Below are 23,252 nucleotides of genomic sequence, written 5' to 3'. Positions count from 1 at the left end.
TGATGAGGGTTAAAGGATGATGAGGGTTAAAAGATGATGAGGGTTAAAAGATGATGAGGGTTAAATGATTTTATTTATTTATTTTATTTCACCTTTATTTAACCAGGTAGGCCAGTTGAGAACAAGTTCTCATTTACAACTGGGATCTGGCCAAGAAAAAGCAAAGCAGTGCGACAAAAACAACAACACAGAGTTACACAGAAACAAACGTACAGTCAATAACACAAAATAAAAGAAAAATAGAAAAATATATGTACAGTGTGTGCAAATGTAGAAGAGTAGGGAGGTAGGCAATAAATAGGCCTTAGAGGCGAAATAATTACAATTTAGCAATAATACTGGAGTGATAGATGTGCAAATGATGAATGTGCAAGTAGATACTGGGGTGCAAAGGAGCAAGAGGGTAAGTGATAATATGCGGATGAGGTAGTTGGGTGTGCTATTTACAGATTGGCTGTGTACAGGTGCAGTGATCGGTAAGCTGCTCTGACAGCTGATGCTTAAAGTRAGTGAGGGAGATCTAAGACTCCAGCTTCAGAGATTTTTGCAATTTGTTCCAGTCATTGGCAGCAGAGAACTGGAAGGAAAGGCGGCCAAAGTAAGTGTTGGCTTTGGGGATGACCAGCGCAATATACCTGCTGGAGCGCGTGCTACGGGTGGGTGTTGCTATGGTGACCAGTGAGCTGAGATAAGGCGGGGCTTTACCTAGCAAAGACTTATAGATGACCTGGAGCCAGTGGGTTTGTCGACGGATATGTAGTGAGGGCAAGCCAACGAGAGCATACAGGTCGCAGTGGTGGGTAGTATATTGGGCTTTGGTGATAAAACGGATGGCACTGTGATAGACTACATCCAGTTTGCTGAGTAGGGTGTTGGGGGCTATTTTGTAAATGACATCGCAGAAGTCAAGGATCGGTAGGATAGTCAGTTTTACAAGGGTAAGTTTGGCGGCATGAGTGAAGGAGGCATTGTTGCGAAATAGGAAGCCGATTCTAGATTTAATTTTGGATTGGAGATGCTTAATGTGCGTCTGGAAGGAGAGTTTACAGTCTAGCCAGACACCTAGGTATTTGTAGTTGTCCACATATTCTAGGTCAGAACCGTCAAGAGTAGTGATGCTAGTCGGGCGGGAGGTTGCGGGCAGCAATCGGTTGAAGGGCATGCACTTAGTTTCACTAGCATTTAAAAGCAGTTGGAGGCCACGGAAGGAGTGTTGTATGGCGTTGAAGCTTGTTTGGAGGTTTGTTAACACAGTGTCCAAGGAAGGGCCAGATGTATACAGAATGGTGTCGTCTGCGTAGAGGTGGATCAGAGAATCACCAGCAGCAAGAGCGACATCATTGATATATACAGAGAAGAGTCGGCCCGAGAATTGAACCCTGTGGCACCCCNCGTAGAGGTGGATCAGAGAATCACCAGCAGCAAGAGCGACATCATTGATATATACAGAGAAGAGTCGGCCCGAGAATTGAACCCTGTGGCACCCCAATAGAGACTTCCAGAAGTCCGGACAAGTCGAAAGCCTTGGCCAGGTCGATGAAGACGGCTGCACAGTATTGTCTTTTATCGATGGCGGTTATGATATCGTTTAGGACCTTGAGCGTGGCCGAGGTGCACCCGTGACCAGCTCGGAAACCAGATTGCATAGTGGAGAAGGTACGGTGGGATTAGAAATGGTCGGTGATCTGTTTGTTAACTTGGCTTTCGAAGATTTTATAAGGGCAGGGCAGGATGGATATAGGTCTATAACAGTTTGGGTCTAGAGTGTCTCCCCCTTTGAAGAGGGGGATGACCGTGGAAACTTTCCAATCTTTGGGGATCTCAGACGATACGAAAGACAGGTTGAATAGGATGATGAGGGTTGAAGGATGATGAGGGTCAAAGGATGATAAGGGTTGAAGGATGACAGAGTGTTAAAGGATGATGAGGGTAGAAGGATGATGAGGGTTGAAGGCTGATGAGGGTTGAAGAATGACAGAGGGTTAAAGGATGATGAGGGTTGAAGGATGATGAGGGTTGAAGGATGATGAAGAGTGTATCCATTAGCACACTAATGTGAACTTTGCAGTCTAAACCATTACTGTACATGGAAAGTACAGTCCTCTATGAACAGCTCTATACATACCTGAGACATTCATCTCTTGAGAAAATAACCAAATGTAGGGGTGTTTTGGTTTAAGCGGCTCTAAAGTTTCAGTCTTCATCCTCTACACCAGTGCTTCCCAAATGAACTTTGTCCCTGGCTCTTAGTTTCATAAGTGGACGTGTTTTTATTTAATGTATTTCCAAAATGTTAAAAAAGTGCATAACTGCCGTCTGACTGTATAAATACAACGCTGTTGGTACCAGGCATTTGATTAGAGAGCGGCTTAGCGGTTTGATTTGAGGATTCCCAGCCCCTTCCCTTCCACAACAGATATCAGGCTGTTTATGACAGAAGGAGGAGCAGAGCCTGCAGAATGAGGCTTCCAGCACAAGTATCCAGTCTGACTAACACACTCTTATCAAGTCCTATTCCCTTATTTTGAATCTTTATGTTCCCTGGAGCTGAAAACAAAATGTTAAAGGTATTCAAAGAATGCAAGCTAATTTTGTGCCATCTCAAGGCGAGGGAGTAAACAGTTGTGTAAGGTTACACTGGGGTTCTCTCCCCTCAGAGAACAGTGACTGGTAAGAGTACTTATCAGTAGAAGGAATTCATTATTGGCCTAAGACTGGAAACCAGTAGTGTTTACACCGCTTATCTTGGCCTGCTGAGCACTGCTCCCATTCTCTCTGGACAACTGTGATTCATTTATCTGGACATGGTCCTCATCCATACCATCTACATACTGTATTTAACTATTTAACTCAATGAAACAAACTTCAAATATGAATAAAACACAGTAAATATGCTATTATCTTATTCTTTGTCAGGTTGTGAATGTGATTTGAAAAAGCGGTGAATGGATTCAGTCCAATGGAAAGTTTTGAGAGTATAACTACAGTACAAACATGATAAATGCCTTTCTTTGGATCATTTCCTGAATGGAAATCAGTACAGTCTCGTATTTCCAACTTCCTGCCACTGTTACTTCACTTCCTCCTTCCTCTAGCCACTCGGAGTGCTCAATGGCAGAGTGACTTTTCCACATTTAATTTTAGAACTATGTTGATGATGATTATTGTCTTCTATGATGGCAGCACAACCTTGGCCAGTCAGGACAGCTATAAAGGTGCAGCTTCCTGACCCCCTTTAACCAGTGGTGTAAAGTACTTAAGTAAAATTACTTTAAAGTACTACTTAAGTAGTTTTTGTTGAGTATCTGTACTTTACTATTTATAATTTTGACAACTTTTACTTTTACTCCACTACATTCCTAAAGAAAATAATGTACTTTTTACTCCTTACATTTTCCTTGACACCAAAAAGTACTCATTACATTTTGAACGCTTAGCAGGACAGGACAATTGTCTAATTCACGCACTTATCAAGAGAACATCCCTGGTGATCCCTACTGCCTCTGATATGGCAGACTCGCTAAACACAAATGCTTAGTTTGTAAATTAGTCTGATTGTTGAAGTGTGCCCCTGGACGTCTGGGTTGCATAATATCAGGAATTTGAAATTATTTATACTTTTACTTTTGATACTTAAGTATGTTTTTACGATTACATTTACTTTTGATACTTAAGTATATTTAAAACCAAATACTTTTAGACTTTTACTCAAGTAGTATTTTACTGGGTGACTTTCACTTTTACTTGAGTAATTTTCTTTTAAGGTATATTTAATTTTACTCAAGAATGACAATTGGGTACTTTTTCCACCACTGTCTTTAACTAACTTCAATGACTAGAATCATCAAAACTATGTTTGCTTATTAAGATGTCTGCATGTTAGACTGCTTTGTAACATTAATAGATGTTTTAGGTGAGTGGTAGGCTGAAAGGGGTGGGGCTTCGGTGACTGGCAGGGGTGGGGCTTAGGTGACTGATAGGGGTGGGGCTAAGGTGAATGATAGGAGTGGGTCTAAGGTGAGTGATAGGGGTGGGGCTAAGGTGACTGATAGGAATGGGGCTAAGGTGACTGATAAGAGTGGGGCTAAGGTGACTGATAGGAGTGGGGCTAAGGTGGTGATAGGAGTGGGGGCCTAAGAGTGAGTGATAAGAAGTGGGCGCTACGGTTGAGTGATAGGAGTGGGGGCTAAGGTACTGATAGGAGTGGGGCTCAGCGAGTGATAGGGTGGGGCTAAGGTTCGATGATAAGAGTGGGACTAAGGTGACTGAATAGAGTGGGCTATAGGTGAGCTGATAAGAGTGGGAGGCTAAGTTGAGGTGAATAGAATGGGGGCTAAGGTGACTGATAGGGGTGGGGCTAAGGTTGCTGATATAGGGGGGTAAAGGCTTACTGATAAGGAGTGGGGCTAAGTGATGATAGGAATGGGGCTAAAGGTGACTGATAGGGGGTGGGGCTAAGGTGATCGATTGGAGTGGGGCTAAAGTAGTGATAGTGAATGGGGCTAAGGTGACTGGCATAGGGTGGGGCTCTAGGGTACTGATAGGAGTGGGGCTAAGGGAACAGTGGGGCAAGGTGATTGATAGGAGTGGGTCCTAAGGTGAAGTGATAGGGGTGGGGGCTAAGGTGACTGATTAGGAATGGGGCTAACGGTGGACTATAAGAGTGGGCTAAAGGTGACTGATAGGAGTGGGCTAAAGTGCTGATAAGAGTGGGGCTAAGGTGAACTGATAGAAGTGGGGGCCAAGGTGACTGATAGGGGGCTAAGGTGAGTGATAGGAGTGGGGCTAAAGTGAGTGATAGAATGTGGGGCTACGGTGAAGTGAAGGAGTGGGGTAAGGTGACTGATAGGAGTGGGCTAAGGTGAGTGATAGGGCGTGGGGTAAGGTGACTGATAAGAGTGGGACAAGGTGACTGATAAGAGTGGGGTAAGGGTGACTGATAAGAGTGGGGCTAAAGTGAAGTGATAGGAATGGGGCTAAGAGGACTTATAGGGGTGGGGCTAAGGTGACTGATATTAGTGGGGTTAGAGGCTATGATGTGGGGCTTATAAGTGGACTGATAGGAAATGGGGGCTAAGGTGACTGATAGGGGTGGGGCTAAGGTGACTGATTGGAGTGGGCTAAAGTGAGTGATAGGAATGGGGCTAAGGTGACTGATAGGGTGGGGCTAAGGTGCTGATAGGATGGGCTAAGTGAGTGAGAGAAGTGGGGCAAGGTGAGTGAGTAGGAGTGCGGGCTAAGGTGAGTGATTAGGAGTGGGCGCTAGATGTGAGTGATTAGGAGTGGGGCTAATGTGACTGATAGCAGTGGGGCTAAGAGTGCAGTGAGTAGGGATGGGGCTAAAGGTGATGTAATAGGAGTGAGGGCTACAAGTAGTGAAAAGAAGTGGTAAGGTGAGAGGCTGATGGAGTGGGCAAGGTGATGATAGGAGTGGGTAAGGTGAGATGGGTGGGGCTAAGGTGAGTGATAGGAGTGGGGCTAAGGTGAGTGTTAGGGATGGGGCTAAGGTGACTAATAGGAGTGGGGCTAAGGTGAGTGATAGGGGTGGGGCTAAGGTGACTGATAAGAAGTGGGCTAAGGTGAGTGATGAAGTGGGGCTAAGGTGAGTGGAGGGAATGTGATGTCAGGTAAGGGCGTGAAATCTACTGTAGTGGAGCAGCTCCAGTACTCACCTGTATGTAAGGTCCTCAGCCATGTAGGGCTTGGCTGCCTGTACAGCTGCTCTGATGGGCGATGGTGGCATCCACATACACGGGTGGAAGGGACAGGAAACAGGCTGGCTCACCTGACACAAGCAAAAGTAACATTTATTACCACCAACTCACTGATTGAGAATTTAAACAGTGTGATGGTTTTAAGGAGTCTTCACAAACTCCACTGATTGAGAATTTAAACAGTGTGGATGGTTTAAGGAGTGCTTCACAACTGCACTGTTGAGAATTTAAACAGCTGTGATGGTTTAAGGAGTGCCTTCACAACTGCACTGATGTAAGTTCCTGATAGATGTGTAGCTAACGTGACACATTATATACTGTCTGGGTCTGGAAGTACCACATCACAAAAGCTTTCAGGAAGCTCATCCCTGGTCCAAGGAGCTGTTTGTCTGACAGCGCCTCCTTGAGAAAAACTATCCTGAGGACATTGAGAAAGAAACCTGTGAACCTGTGTCTGAATATAGACAGACTTCTAAAAACAAGAGGCTGTTCTTTGAAGCCGTAAAAGCACACTGACTATTTTTTATTTTTCAAAGTGCAAATGAAGGATCACTGCTTTGGCTCTGCCTCCACGTGTTGTGGATGGGCCCAGAGAGTTCTAAACATCTACAAAAAACCTTGTATTGACTTCTTTCCTCCAGTTATCAATTCTATACAGAGGCCCACGATTACAACATCACAGTAATACAATTAGCAACACACAATCGGCTGTTTACTAACAGCAGGACCATGGATGAAGAAAAGGCAACTAAAAAAAAGATGCTATTAATTTATGACACTGACGTGAAGTCGTCAGTGTAAGACTTAACCCCACAGTGACTTTAAGATGGATGCCACTCCCTATGGTGAGGAGTACGGAGTTCACAATACACATGTTTACCATGCAGAACCTCTGTGGAAAGTTCTACCTAGAACCAAAAAGGGTTCTTCAAAGGCTTCTCCTATGGGACAGCCAAGAGACTCTTTTAGGTCTAGATAGACCTTTATTCTAAGACTGTGCATCCACGCACACACATTGAATGCTCACACACACACACACTACAACACACACACACACACATTCAACACACACACACACACACACAACACAACACACACACACACACACACACAACACACACACACACACACAACACAAATCACACAGCACACACACACACACACACACACACACACACACACACACACACACACACACAAACATTGCAGTAATCTAGGTGCTGTTTACCCATACTGGTCTGCTGAGCGAGGGAGTTTTCATCTTTAAAGGAGTGGTTGAGGAACTGGGAGGAGTGATGTGTGGGAGTGTGGCCGTAATTAGTGGCACCATCGAAAGCACTGTAACCTGTAAACACAAAGAAGAAAGGTTTAGAAAAACTAAATGAATAATTCCAAGACTTTCAGAACATGGAAGTAGGTAAAAACGTGGTTACATGGTAGAAGTTACTGTATCAATTATCATTTAGCTCATTGGCAAACATTCAGCGCTCTGACCCTTTGTGCTGAATATGTAGGTAAATTCCCTCCCTTCCCCAGTAACCCCTGTGTTGGGGTGAGAGTGAAAGGCTCCTGAGTGAAAACAAACTGTGGCAGGACACTGGAGGGCTGACACCAGAATCATGCCTATGTCTGACCCAGGGTGGGACACCAGATCATCAATCACACACCGGCTAACAGCAACGCCATTAATTACACACCAGCTAACAGCAACGCCATTAATTACACACCAGCTAACAGCAACGCCATTAATTACACACCAGCTAACAGCAACGCCATTAATTACACACCAGCACAACTTTCACCAGCGGCCCAGCAGGGTTAACTCAAAACTCATTAAAGAACTCTATTTGTCTTCCATCCCTGTCTGACTGACTGAGTAGAGGAGGACTAATCCCCATCACATTACACAGGGCTGGTCTGGGTCACAGTGGGCATAGTGAAGGGCACTGCCTAGGCAGTTTGTGTGCAAGGCAGTGTCCTCACCTTAGACCAGCCTGCTTTACGCAGTGCAGTGGGAGGTGAAGAAATACCAAATGCACTTACAAAGTGACATACCACTTTTCCTATGTCTCTTCTAAAATATAATGTTTATTTGTTGGTTTATTTGTTGTTTTGATGGTTATGAACTTCTTATAAACCATTGTGAAATATATTATGAACCATTCACAAGCCATTTATTGTGAGGACCAGTAATCAAAGCTAAATCACTGAACAATGACCTTAAGGGTATTACTTACAGTATCTATGTAATAATACATTTTGAAGTTATACCGACTCCCAAAGTGTTAAAATGCTACAGAAGCAATTTTGAATAGTCAACTCATAACCTAATTAATAGTCAGACGCCAAGTGTCTAATTCTATAAATTAGTGGTTTCATAAATAAAAACACATTTTACAGTGACTATAGATTTAATACTGTAGATATTAAAACACTTCAGAATTCCATCTGTGATTCCCCAGTAATTGTATTTCGATAAGCGACTTCTTCTTCTTCTTTTCACTGTGCATTTTGACAAAGCAGGCGTAAAGTATGCTACAAATCTTGAAATAATACTTCAAGAAATATTGTTATGCTTTTACATACTATTACAGAATTTACATGTATTACAAATGTCAACCAGCATGGTAAATCAAGGGAACTCATTTATAAAACTGTGTGACAATGGAATATCTGAATGATAGGCCTACTTAAAAACAATACGTTAAATAAGAAATCTAAACATAATAAAAAGGGTATGTTCTGAAGGCTAACGTAATGTTCTGAAGGGTAAAACAAATATTTTCAGTTTTTGATCATTTTGTAAAAGGAAAGTCCTTAATTCCTTAAGTACTTGATCCTCTTGTTCTCCTCTTCCACTCAAGTAAACTCAACACGCACATGGAATTACACAGGCACATTGGCAAAACAGACCCAAATACACACTTAATACCTGTCCTCACACTAACTAGTCTGGACTGTGTCGTTTCGCATGGTAACCGTAAACAGATTACGAGTGCAGTGGATTCTCCCTCAGTGAGCCTCAGTGTATTATCAGTATCTAGTGAAAGTGACCCGCCTGAGATTTAGCCATGGCTTGTTTGCACTGCTTGGCCAGGCACAGGAGGGGTATGATAAGGGGATTGAAGGTTGGACGAGCCCTTTGATACTGATGTTAGTTCTAATTAATCCGACATTAAAAGTGCAGACAGATTACATTTGGGGTGCGAGCACTGGAGACCCCAGCAGCCCTGAAGAGAAATCGTAGAGCTTGACTACAAATAGCTTTCATAATAATATCACTTTTCAAAACACTTGGAAATCAGGAGCCAGGTAGATGGTCACTCACAATTGATCAGCTTCAGATAATATTTGACTGATTTCAGGAGTTATACTGAGATTAGTTTATGTCAATTTACTACAAGTTCACAAGTAATTACATTTTCTGTCATCACTGAGAATTCTTTTCCCTTKATTTATCTTAATTGAGTATAATATTCTATAGCCTGTACAGTAGCTACAGTATATGCCACGGCTAATGAATGGTTCAGTTGATCATAACACTGATTCCATTCATTATGAATGTTTAGTATGTGTACACCTTTTCAACCCCAAGACTCCTAAACATTTGTATTTGCAACAATCAATTGTAATTGTGCTTCTACACCTGCATTGCTTGCTGTTTGGGGTTTTAGGCTGGGTTTCTGTACAGCACTTTGAGATATCAGCTGATGTAAGAAGGGCTATATAAATACATTTGATTTGATTAATAAAACCACAAGTCCACAATTTCTTTGAACACTATACACTCTCATTGGCTACTATATGATCAGTTTAACTATACCACAGCTGCTTTTAGAATTTCAGAGATCAAATTGTGTGTCCACTTTTAATTAGGGAAAATAATCTATTCTGTTTGAAAATAATTTGTGTTAAAATTACACATTCATTTAAAAGCAATGTCACAAGTTCATAATATAATTCCTAATGAAAATGACTGACTACAGCATATACTAATGACAAATCATTTAAACAGTACAAAGTTCAAATAATACAATACTTCTAATAATGCACTAATTATAAACTCACAAAATGAATCATGTTACTTAAAGTTCTTATCAGGAAATAAAGAAAACAGCATAGCAAATGCAGATATTTTCTACATTGTAAACTAATGTCAACAAATTGTCATTGTACTGTGCCGGCAATAAGATCAGTTATTTCACTGACATATATACTAGCAAAATATAACACAAGCTTCACCTAAACAAACCTAATCCTCGATATGAGCTTGACATTATGAATGTATTTATTGTTCATAGGACCTTTTTTCAGGTCTACCCATCATTCCTTTGCTTGTTTATTGATCATGAACTAGACACAGCTGTACATCACCAGAGTTAACAAAAACTGTCGGCAGGGAAATTCTCATGGAAGCATAAAAACATAAAAGTGCAATAACTGTACAACATGATAGAGAAGGACTAGGAGTATACCAACTGTTGAAACTACAATGACCATAATGAACTTTACTAAACAAATGCCATCTTTCTGTGAATTAAAATATTTAATTAACCAAATATCAAGTCCTAGTGCAACCACAATAACATTGTAATACACTAATCTCAGATATTGATCTTACCCTGGTTCCTGGAAGAGGACTGGGTGTCCATACAGTTGGTCAGGTAGGGTGCGTTGCTGAACATCCTTGGCTGGCTTGGTGGGGGCTGACTGGGTGGAGGGGGGGCCCCGAAGGCCCCGTACCTGCAGGCCCCTGTTCCAGTGAACTGGCCAGAGAAGTGCAGGGTGAAGGCACTCAGGCCACAGTGAGGGTCCTCCTGGGGATCCCCAGAGCTCCAGCTGGGCTCCTGCTTGATGAAGGAGTGGGGGGCCAGCGAGCTGTAGGGGGCGCCAGTGTGGAAGTCCAGTACAGGGCCCCACTGAGGGGCACTGCTGACGGGCAGGGTACAGTTCCCATTCCCCCCTGGCAGGGCTGGCACCGGGGGCAGCAGGGCGTTGAGGTCACGTACGTCTGAGCCCATCTCTGTTGGAGCAACCGCACCTGGAAACCAGTCTGTCCAAAAACCCGACAGGATCGCTCTGAAAACGGACCTAAGTCTTTTTCAGCGTTCTGATGTACCGGCTCCTGGTTCTGTGGAAACTTAAGTCCAACAAAGCTTCATTGTTGCATTGAAAGACAGCTTTTTCAAAGGAAAACACACACAATTCCCCCCAAACGAAAGTCGAAACAATAGAAAGTGTCTGTTTTGTGTGCTGTGGTAGATAGTCCATGTAGTGGAGAGGTCTGTCTGGATGTCTAACCTGGGGAGCGTTCTCTCAGCTCTGTCAATGGAGGAGAAAGAGTGGGAGAGGAAGAGAGGGGTAGCCCTCTATTCCTTTACTCATGCGTCTGTTTTCTTTAGAGCCCACAAACCTCAAATACAGACCCAGTGAGACGGCTGGAGGAGGAGCCAAGGCCAATGAGCAAGAGGGATGAGTGCTGGGCTTCATTCATTTAGTACTGCCCCTCAGCCCCTCACTTTAAACGCCCATCTCTCTGTGCACCCTAAATGAGCCTGCGCTCGTGTGAGCGTGTGCGCGCGTGCGCGCGTGCGTGTGTGCGCGTGTGAGAGTAAGAGAGCGAGAGAGTTCTGTTTGAATAGCACGAAGTTTGGGGATTTAGAAATAATAATACAATTGTACATCCTTTCACTATTCTTTTCGCAGCATGTCCAAACAAATTGTCAGTACTAATGTTACTGCTTGATTTTTCTTGAACAGATTTTTCTTGAACATGATTATTCATTAAATCTTTGGATGTTGCCAAATAGTAAGATTTTGAATTATTATTACTGTGTGTGTTTAACTTATTCCGGAGGTGGCTTATTTCTAATCATGAGCTTTATCCAACAAATAGGACATATATGGGATGTTGATACATATTTAATATTACTTGCATAAGAAGACCAACAAAATGTGTAAGCTATATGCTTCTGAAATAACAATATKATTTCTCATATTTTTGGTAATGTATAACTGGAACAAACACTTACATTAGCTAAAACATTTTTACGCATTTTAACGCTACCTGCCGGGGCCTTTAGAGCGGTTAGAGCGTTGGGCCCGTGACCGAAGGTTGCTGGATCGAATCCCCGAGCTGACAAGGTATAAATCCGTCGTTCTGCGCCTGAACAAGGCAGTTAACCCACTTTTCCCCGGTAGGCCGTCGTTGTAAATAATAATTTGTTTTTAACTGACTTTCCTAGTTAAATAAAGGTTAAATTTTAAAAATAAAAATGTAAATCAGTGTCTCTTTTCCATGTAGTGCGACATGAGGATGTCGCCTTGGTTCGGTCAGTTGTACATTGTCGCTCATACGGTTCGTAACTGCACGTAGCCTAGGCTGTATCATGAATGCAATTAAAAGTGGCCTATTTACGAAAATACAGTTTGCCTAAATACAACATGAACAATGGAGTGGCATTCTCGTCTCTCGAAATGTTTTGCGAAATTATATCATAGCCTGAATATGTTTTAACATTGATTAAATAAGCGGCTCCTATGAAGGTAAAACAATTTGTTTTTCGAGAGGTGCCTTAGTCAATTATCTTCTGATTGGTATATGTAATTCTTTTGACTAAATGTATTCTGATCATTCCTGTATTTTTTCTTCATTCGTTCACTCTATCTCTAAACATTATATGAAGCTGTCGAAAAAGTTGAACTTATCTCAGTCTAAAAGTTTATCAAAGTAGCCTATAATAATACAAATATTAGCCTAATAATAATAATAATAATAATAATAACGTATTATTATGTTTTATTGTTATATTCTATTATATTTATATTAATAGTTACAAATTACGCTCCTTAATTTGAAGTAGGCCTACATTTACAGGCTATTATTAATGTTTTGTCGATGGAGACGTGAAATTTCTAGACATGTCTATTTGTGTAAATTCTGTCAAAACAGGTTTGTGACCTTGATACTGAAATTGAGGGTTTGGCTATACATCCTTTATTACGAATAAATGCCCAAGTATCTTCCTGTATAAATTACCGGTATTTCTACAGGGCTATGACTTAGAAAAGGCAACACATTGACATGTCACTGTATTTTGGTCCAAAACGAAACGAATTATATTATTTAAAAAACGTAGAAATAGTCTGAAAGACTAAACATATAGGCCTAGGCCTAGCCTACCTCGTTACCTCGACTCCAGGGAGACAAATTGTGCCATCGGAAAGAATCCAACAGCTTCTCTATAACGGAAGGTTATAGGCTGCTATAGCAAAAAAAGAAATGTTCACCTAAAATACTCTCACTGTAACACAGCATGGATTATGGCTATTTAACTGGGCCAGCCTACCGATTTTCCCCATTCATTTGATGATGGCACTGCAGCCACTGAGTCGAAGAACTAGTCAAAACTTCACGTGGTTCATAATAATTAATGTAGCTAGCTTACATCAGCACAGTGAGAATTCCGTTTCGATTAGAAAGGAGTATATATGGCCAAGTCTTATATATTTATAGCCTACCAAAAAAGGGCCGCGCAAAACCTACAGGTGCMGACTCTTGGTTGAACTCTCTGGCAAAGTTAAGCGAGCAACACAAAGACACGTGACCCCGACCCTATCTCGGCCAGAATTTCAGGAATTGTATTGTCTAATGCTTTCAAAAGTTAAATGGATGCATTTTAAGTCACAGAGGAATGGTCCATTGCTTGTCTGAAATAAGCTTTGTAAACCAGCAAAGTGAAGAATGTGAAAAAGTGGATACAGAAAGCAAWGACTTGTAATAGCATACCATTAGCTTTTTGCCAAATCATGCACATTCAGCTGCAAAGAAAATGTTAGGCTACATTCCCTTCTGTGACAGTGCACTAACTCCCCTTTCCAACCCTGTCTGCTGTGACCCCATCCAGGACGTTAGTAAGAGAGAGAGGAGCCGATCTTCACCTGGGAGTGAAGCCTACTGTACGCCCACAAACAAGGAGCCTTGCCCATATACACCCACACACACTGTGTTCCTCGCTCATCAAAACCCCCAACCAGCAGTGTCCAACTGTAAAACCAGGCAGAGATGCAGGAATCTGTCAGAACCTGTGTCTGTATGGTCMTATTCCTCAGTGAGTTTACTGAGCTCAGTAAWAAATAGCTGGGGTGACCCAGCTTTAGCCAGTTGGATGGTGGGGGGGGACAGCAGAATGCTGCATCAGAGTTCTATCATAACACACTGCAACACACAGGGAAAAACACAACACAACATAGTGTTTGTGAGGTTAGAGTCAGTGACTCACTGCTTTAGCTGGCAGAACAGAAATTTTGCTGTGTGCTTATTGCATAGGCAGGGCTGGCTCTAGCCTCTTTAAACCTTTTTTTTTACATTTTAATCATTTGTGACCGACAGCCTCATTTGGTCTTATGTAGCAAAATTTGAAATTGTGTTTTTTACTTTGAATAAAAGTAGAGACTCGGAGCTAGAAAATGGTATATCATACACTGCAGTTGAGAAACAATGGAAAACTAATTTGGCTTTAAAAGTTGAAAAACTTGTAACCCCACTTTTGAGAAAATGGCAGACACTCTTATCCAGAGCGACTTACAGGAGCAATTATGGTTAAGTGCCTTGCTCAAGGGCACATCAACAGATTTTTCACCTAGTTGGCTCGGGGATTTGAACCAGTGACCTTTCGGTTAGTGATCCAATGCTTTTAACCTCACGGCAAAATATTTTAGTGGCCCCTCTCTTGATGGTGGAGAGAAAAATGTAAGTTTTAAAGTGAATTTCCTACAATTCTACACATTTWAACAATTTTATAAAACAAATGATGCAATTCTACTCATTTTGCAATGGGGCAGAGATACAGTTTTAAAGCTGCGTGCCCTGTCGGATTACTACAAGTTTAYATGGCTGGCTAGACTAACTAACAATCCAAAAATTGACACAGKTAATTTTCAGATAATTGAGTAACAAGACACATTTTTGTGATATATGTTTTCATTTGTCATTTTTTGGCGTCAGTATCGATAGCTAAATCATTCATTACTGGACCAACAACATAGGGGGAAACAAAGCATGTTAATGAAGAAACATGTATTTTACCAATGGAAATGTTACAAATAGACCCCAATGTGTTGTTCTATTTAATCACATGAGTAGTCCTTGAGCAGTCCCACTGTTTTTGATATATGACAGCTTTTAAGGTTATCTGTACTGCTTCTGGTCTTGCCAACTCCTCAGTGCTCATGGCAACACTGACACAAACAGCAGACATGGAAAAAAGCGAACTCGACATGGCATCCACCTCAATCTCAGTTTACATGGACATCAAAGTAGCCAATCATCACCACTGATTGCAACATTGTCAGCTCTGTTCTCAGTAACTGCCTCAATTTGTTACTTTACTTGCCAGAAATGTTCTTGCTGGGAATATGTCCCGGACCATTTATAACATGGTGTCAACTTTTCTCTTCATAAATATTAATGTCCAATACACTAGCAAACTGCCATAGGCCTAGATGGACATTTGGTCTATACTGCAGGATGACGTGTCAGAGTTTGGGGTTCCTAACAGAAGTATCCACTCTGCATCATTTCCTCCTCATATCTTCCTTGTAGGGTACATAGTGGCCATCCTGTAACCAATTAGACAAGATATGCTCAATTTGTTCATCATTTGGGCCGTGGTGCGGCCGGAAGCTTTGGCCTCAGGATATACGCAGCAGCTCTCGTTAAACTGATGCGCTGAGATAGTTTCTGACTTCACCATCTGGAATTCTAGTCTGGGGTTCTGCTAAAAGCTGCTGACCCACGATTCAACTCTTAAACTCAGGGAAGAGAGCAAGAAAGAAAAAAGCCTGTCATGTTGGGAAGAGTCACTGTGTCAAAGTCCTTTATCTTACCATCAACAGGGGAGTTGGAAATTGGAGATTGGAGAGGGCTGAGTCTGAAGGGAAATAAAGACAGAGCTACAAGACAAGTCAGACTGCTGTTCATTCTAGTGGTGTACTGCAGAGCTTGGTCCCCGGTACCTTATGGTTTCACAGCTTAATGCTATGKTGTTTAATAGTTTATATGACTGCCAGTAATAACTACATATATATTATTTCAACATAAATGCAACAACTGTATTTTTGTGAACATTTCTTTGTGTTCTCTGTGTTCTGACGAATGGGCAGATCAATCATGATACTTCTTTAGATGTTGTTTGATAGGAAGGACTGAGAAATACCACAGATCTTGATAGCGAAGATTGAATGAGACACAAAGTTGCAGTCTTTCTCTCTCTCTTTTTGTCTAACACACATACACCCTTTTCCTCTATAGTAAAGGTTTAGCTATCCCAGAGGAACTCTGAGGCATTCTGCATTTCTTAAAAATATCAGAGATGAGTAATAGCTCCCAAGGCAATTTGAATGAATTTTTACTCTACAAACAACAAATTATCTTCAAATAAAACCTGAATGACTTACTCAAGTGCTTTTCAGTCTGAAAAACACAGATATCCAGCTGACCCATCTTTTTATTTTCCCACACCACACAGCAAAAAGGATGGACTTCAAGATAGAACAGAAAACCACTTAATTTGCTCTCTGCACTAATTGATCGCCTCAGTCGACTTTCAGTCATTTGATTCATCTGCAGTCTAAATCACTGACAGGCGTTATAGAAAATTACAAATGCTGCTTTTCATCCATGGCAGAGGACTCTGAAGTTTAAATATACTTCTGAATATACTTCTGAATATACTTAAGGCGCCTTGAGCAAACAGGCAGCACTTGAAGCGATAATGTATTGTATACATGGAGAGAATATGGCCTATTTTCAATGGAGTGCAGAACACTGCTGTTGAGGGCAGTCTGCAACAAACTGTACAGATGTTCCTACTAACACACCATTTTTGTCAAATTAATCACCATGTCTTCTTTATCAGCTTTTGAGTTGCTTAAATGTATCTGAACTGCTTTTGAAATCCCCCAAAGTCTGCTTCAAAACAATGTGCCTCTGTTCACACTCTCACTCCCTCACACACACACACACACTCTCTCTCACGCACGCACGCACGCTTGCACACACACACACACACACACACACACACACACACACACACACACACACACACACACACACACACACACACACACACACACACACACACACACACACACACACACACACACACACACACACCACTAGCCTTACTCTAACTGTCTACTGCTCTACATCCATTTCCACTGACTTTAAAGTCTACAGTAAATATAAATGGAAGATAGCGCAGGGGGCTTTTTCAGAGGGATGAAGCCTTCTTTTGTTTGGGCCTTGTAGTTGAAGCTGGTGCCGTTAAGGTGTAGATGGTCACTCCCATCTACACTATCTGTTGATACTACTGGGGTCAGTTCACAGCAGCACAGCTGGCTGGCAGCTTGGCCACGGGCACAACAACACAAACACTAGTCAGGTGTTGGGGAGAGGAGAGAGAGCCTATATGGAGCATCTCTCTGTATGGATAGTAATGACTGATACAGACACTACCATAGTTGATAACAATAATCAAATCACATTTTATTTGTCATGTACAGCAGGTATAAAAGGTGCAGTGAAAATGATTGTGTGCTAGCTCTCTCAACAATGTAGTACTATAATTAAGCAATAAGGCCCAAGGAGGTGTGATATATGGCAAATATACCACGGCTGTCAGCCAATCAGCATTAAGGGCTCGACCCAGKCAGTTTATAATCAATAATAAAGAGCCAAATAAACAATAGCAAGTAATAGAAGAGGTAGTATGCAAAGTAATGAAAAGAGGGAGGTGGCCTTGTGGGCTGGTGGCCTTGGGGGCTGGTGGCCTTGGGGGCTGGTGGCCTTGTGGGCTGGTGGCCTTGTGGGCTGGTGGCCTTGGGGGCTGGTGGCCTTGTGGGCTGGTGGCCTTGGGGGCTGGTGGCCTTGTGGGCTGGTGGCCTTGGTGTTCCACAATGTCCATTGTTAACTAACTGGTACAGAGGACTGACTACATGATCTCTTCAGCTGTACTGGCATTCATTTAATTCAATACTACATAACAAGTTTAGAACCAAAACACCAAAACATAGTAGCTGCAGCTGTAAACGTAACAACCTTTCACTAAGATTATATTGGAGGAGCAACATGAGCCCCTCAGAGGGGGGGAAATAGTAACATTAACTCAAGTTTCTATCAACACAATGCAAATTACAGTAAGCCTAAACTGGGGACAACTCCACAGAAAAGTTACAGATGAGCCTCAAAGTCTGGTCAGAAATAATAACGTAGCTTTCCGTTGGGGGGTTTGATTTACAACCAGAAAGAGGTTGATGTTAGAATAACAGGTGCAGGTGGTGTTGGATTTGGGCAGTGAGGTTGATAAGACAAAGGCCAAAACTTGTGTGAGTCTTGAGTATTTTAAAACACTGGCAACTCRTCAAAAGGCTGAATGAGGAAATATGCTGCTATTTGAGCGGATGTGGGAAGCTGTCCAACATTAGCTAAACACAGGGAGACTTGGAGAGATGAGGCAGTAAGCACCGTATCAGCCAGAGTGGTACCGCCAGCTGCAGCACCATTAATTAATGTGCCTTGGTGTGCTGCGAGTCAGATGACCTTGAATCCATGTCAAAAACACTACACTAAACTATGACTGGAAAGTACAGAAACATACCAAGAAAAATATTTTGCWATGCAGTGCTGAGGATTCATAAGTCGTCATTTTGGTAATACTTTTTTATGAACAATCAGTGTATATAACAAGTTCACACAGTGTCGACTGTACCTGTGTACAGTCACACAAACAACACTTCAATAACATCCACAGTGAATTACATACCTTTAACTGTCTCTTAGTGAATTATATCCCTTTAGCTGTCTCTTAGTGAATTAAATGAGTTACTATAAGCCGTTATAACTGCTTATGGCTCCCTATAACAGGCTTTATAAACAGTTTACACAGAACATTGTCTCTTCGTAAATGTCCCATAGGTATTCCTCAACGAGTAATTTACAATAGATAAAGAGGAAAGTCCCATGTAGTATGTGAGTTCTACATCCTAATAACACACTATCAATCTTCTGAGTTGAAATGGTTCAGTCTCTACTCTCTGCGGTTTATGGGGAGGAGAAAGTGGAGAGAGCCTGGCTGGGGTTCAACAGACAGCACAAATTATGTTTGGTCGGCCCATTTCTTCAAAGATACCATCTCTGTGTATAAGAACGCCACAGCATCAGTTTAGTAGGAATCAAATACCAGGCCCACAAATCACAAAGCAGTGCTTGTCTTCTGCCAAATCCACAGTACTGAACTCTAAAAGTGAAGAACACGTCAGACGATTGGTGTCAGCGATGGGATCCAACCCGGCTCATAATAAATAAAGGACGTATTGCTTTGAGAAAAATCCAAATGTTACAGTGTTTCAAATTGAAAACATCATCACCCAAGGACAAGGGTTTATTGGTGTGCTGCTGGGTTGTTTTGATCATGCCACTGCCTGGCTGATGTTTTGATTCCTCTGACTCACCAGGGAGATAATGATGGGTCACTTGATGATCTCAATTTGATCATTGTTGGGTGCTGAGTGAGTCATGAGTTGTTGTAATATACGCAAGTAGTGATGTGGAAGCCACATTCAAGGTTATGTTCTGTTCCCTAAACATCACGTCCTTGTCACCTGTCCATGAGGCAGATACTGCAGTAGCTGCTATTAGGGAGTCGGGCTCAGCAAGATGACATTTCTGGCAAGAARGTTTGGCAGGAAACCTAAGAAGAGCACAGTTACAGTACATGAGAAGGTCTGTCTGAGTCTGCCACTGGGTTCACTGGCTGGTCACTGTAGAGTATTACACAGGAACCACATATGCCTACAGTAGCCTCAATACAAGGCCTTATCACTTATAGTAGATCCAAAACGCATCAATAAGTTCCATGTATCATGTGCATCACATTCCTAAAGAAAAGTTAGACATGTTCCAGAATAATGTTATATTCTAACATATTTTCTATATTCTCTTTGTGTTATTGACAGATTTGACCAGTGGCCATTGCTCTGTGGAWTTTTTTTTTTTTGCGGTGCAGCGTCACCCATTACCAATGTAATGTTGTCTCCTTCCTGGTCAGTGGCTTTGAGGCATTGTGTTCACTATCTAAACACAAACCTGCTGTGTCATGGCTCTCTCTCTAAATTAAGATTTTTATTTTTTATTTAACTAGGCAAGTCAGTTAAGAATATGTTCTTATTTACAATGACAGCATACCGGGGAACAGTGGGTTAACTGCCATGTACAGAACAAAAGATTTTTACCTTGTCATCTCGGGGATTTGAGCTAGCAACCTTTCAGTTACTGGCCCAACATTCCTCAATTGGATAATTACTGAAGTAACGTAATGATGGTGCGTTATGGTGTATAATGTGTGATACATGTAATATAAACGTGTATTTTTTGTATACAATATTAAATGATTGCAGATATTATGAAGACATTTAAATGTACTGTAGACCTTTTTTCTAACCCCCCCAAACCCTTTACATTGCACACTCTCTACACTTTATGATATACGGTAATGTATTGCTTTTTTTGCTCTGGGAAAAACTAACAAAACTTCACTTCCGATGCTAATACATTACAGAACACACCAAACAAATAAATAAACGTTGCTTATCACTGCTGATGAATGGAAAAATGCACACAGTGGCACCAGCAAACCAGGAACTCCATTGATCTCAATCTGAAGACCTTTGACCCCATTTTTCCTCCAATCTGACAGGTCATTAAACACTGAACTCTACATTATCAATCTGAAGGTCATCAATCAGATCTGATCCTTGTTTGAAGAAAGTTATTTACAGACTTTATCAACAAATCTACATGCTATCCCTAAGAACTCAACAACTGAGAAGGAAGTGAATAGATCCTTGACAAAACAAGGAAGTGGGTAGATCCTTGACTGTAACGTAGGCGCAGGGAATCAGGAAGCAAGTGCAGTTAGTGAGTTTAATGATGAAGAACATTGAACGATACAAAACAAGAACAGCGTCTAAACATGGAAACATAAACAATATTGCCTGGTGGGTGATAACAACGAAGTGCTATATATAGTGGAAGTAATCAGGGAGGTGATGAAGTCCAGGTGTGCCTAATGAGGRGTAGGGGTGCGTAATGAAGGTTGCCAGGTGTGCGTAAGGATGGGCTGCCAGGATCGGTGGTTATTAGACTGGTGACGTCGAGCGCCGGAGAAAGGGAGCGGGAATGGACGTGACGTTGACAAAGCAAGGAAGTGGGTAGATCCTTCCAAAGACCATCCTTCCACACACAAAGTCAGTTCCCATTATTAGTGACAAAAAAACAATGGTAAAGACATTGTGGCGCATCCCATCCCCATGACCCATCCATGCCAATGGAACAGGGATGGGGGCTGAAAGATGGACAGGGGATGTCAGCCTGGTGTTTTATGTACCTACTGATGCCTGTGTGAACCTGGAGGAAGACTGTTTACAGSAAGAGTAGCTGCTGCCTTGGCAACAGCTAATAACAGCTAAAGAGAATCCTAATAAAATACTAAATACTACCTGTTCCAGGCGCTGGTTCCTCATCACTGAGCCCCTCCAGGATTGCCTATATATCCTTTATCCTTTCACTGAGCTAGCTATCTCTGGAGCTCTGGAGCTTCTCCCTCCGGCATACCAGCAGCTCACTCAGACGTGGCTGCCTCTGAACAGTGGGAACCAGAGTAAAGGGACACAGTGCTGAAAACTGAGACTGGATCCACTAATGGAGTGATAATAATATGACCCGTTAGCAAGAGGCATAAACGCCCAAACTACAGCTCCCTATTAAACAGATTTATTTATAGGAGATTAGAAAGAGACCAAACCTCAAACTAKACACTCCACATCTGTCATCTTATAACGTCCTCTTCCATCTCATATATTGTTGTAATATTACCAAGACCCTGTACCAGGATCCAGATCAACACAAAAAACAGGGTGAGAGAAAAGGTGAGAGGGAGCAAAAGCCAGCTAGCCTAGGATCAACACCCCCCAAGTCAGAGGCTCCATTCGTCAGAGAGGTGAAGTCGAGGGTCGCTTGGAGAGAGTAATAGAGCATGTCATTGAAGCCTCATCAGGAGGTTCTCTAGTTTGCTGGCAAAATAAGCACATACCCTACAAGGAATGAAGCAAAGACAGTTTGCAAGTGTAAGTATATTGGATAATTGCTGGTTAAGTCAGAGATGTACATTATAATATGTGCTATGTTGAATACAGCAGCTTCCTAGAACTGTCATCTAAAAGCACCAAGAAAAATCCTTTTACCAGCTGAAGTGTAGAGGGTACCTTTTATACAGTTTCAATCTTTAGATTCTTCTGGTTATACAAGTAAACTTCAGAGAGAATTCTATAAATGTATTTCCATTTGACATGTGGAACATTGTTGCACTGGAAAATGTAGTGGAGAAAAGCAGTATCGAGAAACACATCGCACTTTTACACTGAATCAAACACACACACACACACAGTAGGCTCACTGTAACTTTAAACAAAACCTTTTTATTCTGTCATAAACTAACACTGACAGGCTTTTTTTATTCCATACATATTTGAGCCCTTTGAAACATAATAAAAGTACTTTACAAGTCGCTGTGATCTCCAGCCATGTTTCAACATTGAATAAATAGAACACGACTACTTAGTGAACAACAGAACACACCCTATCTCCAGAACTTTTTACAAGTTTGTAACTAAATACATTTGTTGCTTAATGGATGTTGGTGTGTCATTCTGTGGTCATGATTAAGGAAGAGTAGTGCAGGCTGAGGTTGAGGCCCAGACTAGGACGGGAGGCTGGGGGCATGGCAGTTTTACAAGATCCCCTGGAGTGAAGAAGTGTTCTCCATCATTTGGCTGCTACATCCCGCTGAGGGAGACTTATGAGCTGACACCTCAATGGGGACGTGGCTTAATGCAAGACGGCATATGGGTTAAGACCCAGCTCCAGTTCCTCCTTCAATCACAGCTAAAGTGGTTAATTCTTTACGGAGCTCCACACAGTCAGAGTTATTCCTACTACAGATATAAAGGCATTACTGACATACCTGGCTGTGGAAGAATCATGTACCCATGTGATGTTCTCCACCTTGTTTCAAATCAAAAAAGTATGACGTTGCCATGGTGGTCTTTGAGGAGTATTATTCAATCAGAGGAACCGTCCAAAGAGTATCAGCCTTACTTTCATATCTCTCTCACTAGAAGGATTTTTCCTGGGATATTTCTACATTTTTCTGGACTGATAAATTAGGGCAAAAAATGAGACTACGAAGACACAAGTGGTTGAGCTTATTTAAGAGCATATACATGATGTAAAGTGTGAACTTTAAACCCAGATGACCTTTGACAGTGGGGGCCAGCCTAAGATTATGTTCTCTATGCTCGCCACAGCAGACCCAGGAGAGGGGCTGAAACAGAAGTGATTCACAGCTGTGCACATGCCCACAGGGAGAGCAAGAGTGTAGTCACTCATCTTAAACCTTGCAAGCAAAGGTAAAGTCAGTT

At 41.9% G+C, this 23,252-nt stretch overlaps 1 protein-coding gene across 1 annotated transcript in view; it reads right to left on the bottom strand.

Moving 5' to 3' along the window:
- wt1a (WT1 transcription factor a) overlaps positions 1-11,242 on the bottom strand; it is a 22,874-nt gene extending 11,632 nt beyond the window's left edge. The window contains exons 1-4 of the mRNA XM_070443197.1: positions 10,336-11,242; positions 6,936-7,059; positions 5,733-5,776; positions 1,588-1,627 (exon numbers count right to left, since the gene is read on the bottom strand). Of these exons, the coding sequence (XP_070299298.1) occupies positions 1,588-1,627; positions 5,733-5,776; positions 6,936-7,059; positions 10,336-10,735 (608 nt within the window). The 5' untranslated portion in view covers positions 10,736-11,242. The remainder of the gene's footprint in view (positions 1-1,587; positions 1,628-5,732; positions 5,777-6,935; positions 7,060-10,335) is intronic.
- Positions 11,243-23,252: the final 12,010 nt, after the last annotated feature.

The sequence above is a fragment of the Salvelinus sp. IW2-2015 genome, linkage group LG4q.1:29 (assembly GCF_002910315.2).
Source record: "Salvelinus sp. IW2-2015 linkage group LG4q.1:29, ASM291031v2, whole genome shotgun sequence".
Classification (NCBI taxonomy): Eukaryota; Metazoa; Chordata; class Actinopteri; order Salmoniformes; family Salmonidae; genus Salvelinus; species Salvelinus sp. IW2-2015.
This window is presented reverse-complemented; position numbering and strand designations above follow the sequence as displayed.